The sequence below is a fragment of the Palaemon carinicauda genome, chromosome 26 (assembly GCF_036898095.1).
Source record: "Palaemon carinicauda isolate YSFRI2023 chromosome 26, ASM3689809v2, whole genome shotgun sequence".
Classification (NCBI taxonomy): domain Eukaryota; kingdom Metazoa; phylum Arthropoda; class Malacostraca; order Decapoda; family Palaemonidae; genus Palaemon; species Palaemon carinicauda.
The window spans coordinates 79,672,061-79,680,433 of record NC_090750.1 but is presented as its reverse complement, the minus strand read 5'-3'; the positions used below and the strand labels follow the sequence as shown (position 1 = coordinate 79,680,433).

The following is an 8,373-nucleotide window of genomic DNA, read 5'->3' as shown; positions in this document are numbered from 1 at the left end:
ATATATACATACACTAGCTAAACGAGAAGGGTATGTTATTTTGATGACTAAACCCTGATTCACTTAAGTATGACGTAGAAAACGTAATAAAACGCCATTGTCCTTTGATGACAAGGGGTGGGGGGTTGGGGGGGGGGGGGGGAACTAACTGCTCTTCACCTTGCGGCCGAAATGAATGCAAATGTTCGGCTGCATCAAACACACGTTTCACTGAACCGTCGTCACGTGACTTATCAATAAGTCGTTCCTGTCAGTCAGATGTATAAGTTGGTCTGTTTGCGAAGCTATTATCGCCAAATGCGTTCCTTATCCATTCATGGCCACTTATGTGTACATCTTTAAAGTCAGATGAAAACTTCCAGCTTGTGTGTTGGAATATTTAGGAAATTCTTTTAATTTTGAAATGTCAAAAATATAATTTTCTCTTCCGTTTTCAGAAGAAAAGCTATTACTTTTTTAGCAGTAGGACCTACTTTCCAGTAGTTTGTTGTTAAATAATTACTTTTTAGAGAAGTCTAAATGTTGGCCAAAGTAATAGCCATAAAAACAAAAAATGTTTGAAATACTAATGAGGTAGAGGAACATGAAAAGTTAATGAGAGAGAGAGAGAGAGAGAGAGAGAGAGAGAGAGAGAGAGAGAGAGAGATTCAACAGCAGACCAAAGAAAGCCTGTTGCTGTTTTGCTGGATAACCGGGGGACGTCAGGAGCAGGATACTCTCTTTCTATCCTGCCTGTCTCGGAACCCCAAACCGAGAGGTAGTCCTGAATCGGAAGACACCCAAGAGGAAGGATCCTCAACGGAGTCGATTTCTTAGGGCTTGACCCGATCCAGGACTCTCGGAAACCCGAGTCTCTTTACTTTAGATTATCCAGGACGAAAAAGACATCACGTCTATTACTCATCAGAAAATATTTTCCATATCAGCAAACTTCATTATTTTATGCAAAATTTATTAACTTAATTCATAAAATTATATTTGATAAACGGTAATAATTAGGAATTTAGATGTTCTTAATACTAACTATTATTACAACTACGTAGGAATTTCAAAGTTTATTTTTTTTTCTTTTTTCTTTTTCAAATAAGTCGGTAGTTTGTTGGCCACTATTGTACAAAGAGCCTAGGCTGTCATCAGGTCAAAAATTCTATTCCTTATGAAGTTTTCACTTTTAAGAATCCTTAAGAGGAAATGTATTCCGTTATTTAAATATTATAGGATTAAGAGAGATAAGACTTATTGGGCTTAAGATCACAATCTCCACTAATCTGTGTACGTGACTCCGCCCAAACAAACTTGTTTCTCTTATTCCTTTTGGACTAATTATAACACCAAATTATTATAAATACAAATGTTTATGTTTTGTATAGAGTTTCTTGGAAACACAACTTGTTCAAATTGTGTTTTATAAATGAAAGCCTTTTAATACTAATACTAACATCATCAACTATGAATACATAGTACGATTCTCGTAAACCAAATAGGCTTTATAACCTCATATTACTTATTTTGCTACTTTAAAGCGAAGAGTTTGGAAAGCAAAATTGAAGAAAGGAAGCCGTGATGGAGGAATAGTGTAAGGCTAAAGAGAATACAGAAAAGAATTATTGCAAACAAAATATTTCATTGTGGGATGAAAGCTTTAAGAGAATTGCATCCGACCTAAGATTCCTCCTTGTCTTTCTGGGTATCACAGGTTGTCCAGACTTTCCCCTTTTCATTATCTTTATTCTCTTCCTTTTCCCTTTTTATTCTCCCTATCTAAATTAGCACTCTTCTGTCGGTCAAAAGCTTCGCAGAGGGTTTGTTATAGCTGGTGACATTATGTAGGCCTACATATAAGAAGGGATCTTGTATGCGCAGAGAAAAGAGGGAATTGGCATGGCAGGTTCATCTCACTTCCATTATTTTTTTTTTTTTTTTTCAATAATGAAGTCCTAATATAATCGGCTTAAATTCAATTCAATATTTTCCTTTCCATGTGAATAGTTTTGTTTTTTTGCGGTCGTCTCTTTAATTAAACACTTAGTGAAAGTTCACTTGTAACCTAAACGAAAAGACTGTATAGGTCTAGAGTGTTTTACTTCCCTGTTTTCAATTGTTTTTAAAACGATATCTTACGAACCCTTTGGACTAAGAGTAGCATCAAATGTGTATTATTGATACAAATGTTGATGTTTTGAATTTTGTTTTTTGGAAGCACAACTCTAGATTATAGTCTATAAATGATAAGTATTTTAGACTAATGTTCCTACTGTAAACAACAAAATATTTTTAATTGTTTACGTACAATGGTTTTATTATTATTATTATTATTATTATTATTATTATTATTACAAGCTAAGCTACAACCCTAATTGGAAAAACAGGACGGTATAAGCCCATGGGCTCCAACAGAGAAAAATAGCCCATTGAGGAAAGGAAATAGGAAACTAAATAAAATATGAGAAGTAATGAACGATTGAAATTAAGTATTTTAAGAACAGTAACAAAATTATAACAGATCTTTCAAATATAAACTATAAAAAGACTTAAAAATATTTGGTGCAAGTTTGAACTTTAGAATTTCTACCGATTCAACTTTTGTGGATAGTTGATGTGGCAGTCTCCCTTATTTCTTCATGTTTGTTTTTGGTCAATAGGATTTTATTTTTTAATTAACCTATTTAAATTGTTTATAAATATTTGAATCAGTTGGGATTTCCTCTGCTCCTTTCTCATTCCGTGCAAGTTGCACAGAAGAAAATTAGCCCGTCTATTTTAGGGACAAAAAATTGTATACAATTAGTTATCCCATATAGAAATATTTAAATCCCCGAGTGAATATATATCTTTTCGATAAATGTATAATTTATAATATTTTCGTAGAAGAATTTAAATTTTGATGTGATTTTTAATTAAAAATCACATAAAGATTTAAAATATAGATATATTATGAAATTATTTCGATGAGTAATTCGTGAACTGAGCAATGCGATGACTGACATATTTTACTTGCTCTACCTAAAACTTTATTTTTGGTGTAAACCAATAGAAAATTTGTCATATATTATCACAAGTCTTAGCATACATCTGGTCTGCCCTGAGGCCTTCTATTATGCCCAGGCTTAATATTCTTTAATCTTAAAGAAGTCATAACTGTCTTCCTTGATATGGGTTTTAATAGTAATTATATTATCCAATTTCATCATTAAATCAGTTGTGATGTAATTAGTTATAACATTCTTTAATGATTTTCCAACTATTTCATAGTTTCAAAGTCATGGCCGTCTTCTGATATTTTGCAGCATATCCTGTCTTGTTTCTCGTTCAGTTCACGTTCTAAAATGCTTTATATTATTTAAATTACACAGGTCACAAACAGCTCTGTATTTTCTCTTAAAATTTGCTTTTATTTTTAGAGAGAGATTTGAAAGTTTTGTTCCCCATTGGATCTCTGATCCCGAGGTACAAGAGAGAATCTAGACATTTAGTTAATAAGATATAGGGCTTATTTAATTAGAAAAAACGTTTATTACTGCAATTTATATATATATATATATATATATATATATATATATATATATATATATATATATATAAACAAGTGCAACCATTTCCAATCCACTGCAGGACAAAGGCCTCAAACGTGTGCTTGTTCATGTCTCGCGGTTGGCAAATTTTCATCACCCTGCTGGCCACTGATGATTGGTGATGGTGGAAGACTTTTGTCTGATCGCTCAAAGCAGCCCACCTAGCATGGGTGTCCTTCACAAGCACATTTTTGTTGATCATCGTGATATGCAATACGATACCAAGTGAAGTGAATTATAAGAATATTATACATTGTAAACTGTATAAGGTGCAACTCTTCGCAGCTTTTGATGTCGGCAGAATAAAGAGATGTCCCGCTTTTAGAGAAAAAAAAAACCTGGTCACATTATATATAGCGTAAACTTAACGTATCATTTATAGGTATTTTGCATATAAATCCTTAGAAATCTGATAAGGATTGCCAGATAAAATTCTTCCAACTAACATTCCTTCAATTTTTGTTCACCATGATATCAGTAGATCAAGACTGGCCTGCTATCAGTCTTTTTTTCAGTTGAAGCTTTGTTTTTGAACTTGAAGAAAGTGTTTTCTACCAATAATCCACCCATTCCCTTTCTCTCCTTTCTAGCTTTCGCTCATTGCGTATGGATTTGTTGAAACAAGAAGTATGAGGTTTTGCAAGTTCCTTTGTTTTACTCTCTTCTTTATCAGTTCAGTGTTTGCTGAATGCTAACTGTGTTCGTACTGTGTATTCAGTTCAAGTTGTGAAATGCATAATTGACCTTAATTTACCGCGTGTAAGTATCAAAAGAATTTCTATTTATATACTTTAAATATCAGTTATGTTTTCCAACTATACACAGTATATGTATATGCTATATATATATATATATATATATATATATATATATATATATATATATATATATATATATATATATATATATATATATGTATATATACTATTGCTAAATAAGAAGGGTATTTTATTTTAATAACTAAACCCTGATTCAATTAAGTATGATGTTGAAGACGTAATAAAACGCCATTGTCCTTTTGATGACAAGGGGTGGGGTGGGGGGGGGGGACTAACTGCTCTTCACCTTGCGGCCGAAATGAATGCAAATGTTCGGCTGCATCAAACACACGTTTCACTGAACCGTCGTCACGTGACTTATCGATAAGTCGTTCCTGTCAGTCAGATGTATACATGTACAGTCTGCTTGCAAAGCTATTATCGTCAAATGGGTTTCTTATACATCCATGGCCACTTATGTGTACATCTTTAAAGTCAAATGAAAACTTCCAGCTTGTGTGTTGGAATATTTAGGAAATTCTTTTAATTTTGTAATGTCAAAAATAAAATTTTATATATTCCGTTTTCATAACGCCATTTTCTTCATAAATACGTTTATTTTGTCACTGTTTGTGAAAATATTCACTTTTGAGACACCAGCATTGAATCATTGATCAGATGGTTAAATTTCTCAAAAATATCAACCATGTTAGCATGTTTTTTTTTTTTTATTGGAACAATCCTCTGATTTATTATGACACAGGAATATATAGCAATTCATTTCGAAGTTCTTCGAAATGAATTTGTATTGCATTGCAAATTTTACCCAAAAAAATACCAGATACTCAAGGGGTTTTCTAATTCATTAAGGTAGCCATGCCTCATTTGGCCAGAGCTCTTGCCAATGAGTAGCTCAGAAGAAAAGCTATTACTTTTTCTTATAGCTTCCTCCTCCGCATTAGCAGTAGGACCTACTTTCCAGTAGTTTGTTGTTAAATAATTACTTTTTAGAGAAGTCTAAATGAGGGCCAAAGTAATAGCCATAAAACACAAAAATTTTTAAAATGCTAATGAGGTAGAGGCGGGTCTCCTGACCACTGCCGACGACGTTCATCTCTTAGATCAGTGGTTCTTAACCTAGGGGTCGTGACCCCCGGGGGGGTCGTTTGGGATTTCTTAAGGGGTCACAAAGGGTTCTGGAGAATAATTTATTTTTCATATACATTATACATGTATTTGAAATAGCCAGTAGGGCATTTACCAGTTTGATGAGTACAACACTGGTCACAAGTTGGGTGGTCTGCTGCACATTAAACATAGCCAGTGTTACCAAAATAGCGTTAAATTCCCATTATAGCTCAATCGGATACTCCTCCAAGTCACGTGATACGTGACGTGAATAACGTGATATCTCTGACCCCCTGCCATTGGTCAGCGGCCATGGGTGGGAGGGCTGCAAGGTGAACGAAATTTACATTATCCTCACCTTGTTTCATTAATGAAATTGTATAGGAGTAAACCATTTTGTATGATGTTGAATAGTTCTTTGGAATTTATAATTTTATGGCATTTGTAGAGGCTACGAAAGTGGAATTTTTCAAGGTTTTTGTTGTGGTGTTTCCAATAAAATTGTATAGGAGTAAACCATTTTGTATGATGTTGAATAGTTCTTTGGAATTGATAATTTCATGGCATTTGTAGAGGCTAGGAAAGTGGAATTTTTCAAGGTTTTTGTTCTGTGGTGTTTCCAATAAAATTGTATAGGAGTAAACCATGGTCTTCTTGTAATTTTTTTTACTTGACCCTTTGACAAGGTTCATTATTTCCAAATCTATTATAGGGGGTCATAATAATACTCTGATTAGTCCCGGGGGGTCATGGGATGAAAAAGGTTAAGAACCACTGAATCTTCTGGAGCCAAATCTTCACTGCACTGCCCGTAGAGATTCGTCTCCAACGTTCAGCGCTTGAACAATCTCTACGAGACATCTTCACCGCTCTCCCCGTAGAGTTTCGCCATGTCTATTGCCTTTCTTGGCAATTGGGCATGGGATCTTTACGGAAGCATCCGGCATTGCAGGAACTCTACAATGACCCCGAATGCGACTGCCATGACTGCCATGAATACCACGACAAACGAGTTCACCTCTTTAACTTGGTTGGCCTTAAATCCAATGAAGTTGATGACATGACCCTGCCACATCACAACATCCGTTGCAACTGTAAGAACTACAAGACTGCATCCTACAAGCTCCTGCACCACTTCCGATTTGCTCCTACCACTCCAGAGGAGTCTGCTCCCCCTTCTAAACGAAGGAAGAGCCCTGACAGACCCGCACCAGCTCCTGTAGAGCCCCCAATATCGCCCTTATTGACACCAAGGAATGAGCCTCGAGACTCTTCCTTGTCTGTCTCCTCGCCAGTTATACAGCCAGAGCCTGTTGCAGCCGTCTCTCCTACCCCAGCAGCTGTCCCCTCCATTGCCATGGAGGTTGTTGAGCCCACAGGGGAACATCCAATTGACTGCAACTGCGTAACCTGTCTACAAAGCCTTCTCCAGGAGGCCACCACCATCGCTGCCAGCCTTCCAGATCCCCAGCCTGAGACTAGGAGACCTCTCCCAAAGGTTAGGCTAACTAACAGCTCCACATCCTACGCTGCAGTTGCTGCCATTGCTGCAAAGCCTGGCATGCAACTTTCGACTACTGCCAGCCACCTACAAGAGGAACCAGACCTGATCCTGCTAGACCCAGCCTTAGTTCGGAGGAAAGCCATCATCTCCCAGATACCCCACTTCAATGCCACTTACCATCGTCACCTCTTGCAACAGTCAGAAGGCTCTTAGCCACCTTTATAGGTCCAGTGCCTTCATCCCTGGATCTTGAAGTTTGGGGGACGTTCCCAGTTACCGACTACACCCCTGAGCCACTTCGCTGCTACAACTGTCAACGCTACGGTCACCACAAGGAGGACTGTCAAGGCCCTGCAACCTGTGGTGTCTGCAGCCAACGCCACGACACCGAGATCTGTATTCAGGCCCACAAGAACGGGAAAGAAACTCACCCTAAGTGTCGAAATTGCTCCAGACCTCATCACACCTGGAACAAGCGCTGCCCTGAACGATTGAGGAGGATAGCTGCCATGAAGGGCACTAGTACTCCTAAAACCAACACCCCACCTTTGATGTCTCAGCCCAAGGACCAGCGAACTCCTCGACAACGAAGACAACGCCAGCCTACCACAGTTCCTGCCCCTGCAGTTGCAAAGCAACGCAAATCAACCATCATTCCTGGACCTGCAACCAAACTGCAAGCAGTTGCAACACCTCCTGTACCCGCAACCTCATCCTGCAACTCCAACTCCTCAACCTACATCCTTGGCTCAACAAAATTGAGTCCCTCACCCTGAATGACCTCATACCCATTGCCATCCAGATCCTTCCCAGAGTCCTGTCCTTATCCTCGACTCCCACTTTCCTGCAACCACTCATCAACCCAGCTTCAGAGCAGGGATAAGCTTTTTTGCTTAAACCTTCTCCTTTTCTCTCTGACTGCAGAAAAAAAAAACTCTCCCAGTCTCTCCTACTTACTGGGACTTGCTACTATCAAAACTTTTTCTCTAAGTAAAAACCTTTCATTTCGTGGACCTAAAAGGTTGTCTCCTTTTCTGGTTACTTTCCGTCCCTTTCCATGTCATGTCCAACTCCTCTTTTTATTCCTCATCCTACATCCTTTTTCAATACCATTGTTCTCTTTCAAAACTCAACCTCCCTCTTAATAATATCCTTTTTTACTCCTTTGGAGTTCTCCTCTTTACAGATTCATCCAACGACAAGAGCCCGTGTCATTCTATATGCATGGCAATCTTTACGAACGAACGAACGAGGTAGAGGAACGGGATAAGTTAATGAGAGAGAGAGAGAGAGAGAGAGAGAGAGAGAGAGAGAGAGAGAGAGAGAGAGAGAAGAATTCAACACCAGACCAAAGAAAGCCTGTTGCTGTTTTGCTGGATAACCGGGGGACGTCAGGAGCAGGATACTCTCT

General features: G+C 37.8%; 1 protein-coding gene across 1 annotated transcript; it reads left to right on the top strand.

The window, feature by feature from the left end:
- The first annotated feature begins 6,377 nt into the window (after positions 1–6,377).
- Positions 6,378–7,738, top strand: LOC137620029 (proteoglycan 4-like). The gene is made up of 2 exons (XM_068350307.1): positions 6,378–6,956; positions 7,043–7,738. Exons 1-2 carry the CDS (start codon positions 6,378–6,380, stop codon positions 7,736–7,738), a joined length of 1,275 nt encoding a protein of 424 aa, XP_068206408.1.
- Positions 7,739–8,373: the final 635 nt, after the last annotated feature.

What these genes read in the sequence shown, in the direction of transcription:
- LOC137620029 (XM_068350307.1), top strand. Translation starts at nt 6,378, where the DNA reads ATGGGATCTTTACGGAAGCATCCGGCATTGCAGGAACTCTACAATGAC. An exon ending in CTAGGAGACCTCTCCCAAAG is followed by an intron (nt 6,957 to 7,042) that starts GTTAGGCTAACT and finishes GACTACTGCCAG; the next exon opens with CCACCTACAAGAGGAACCAG.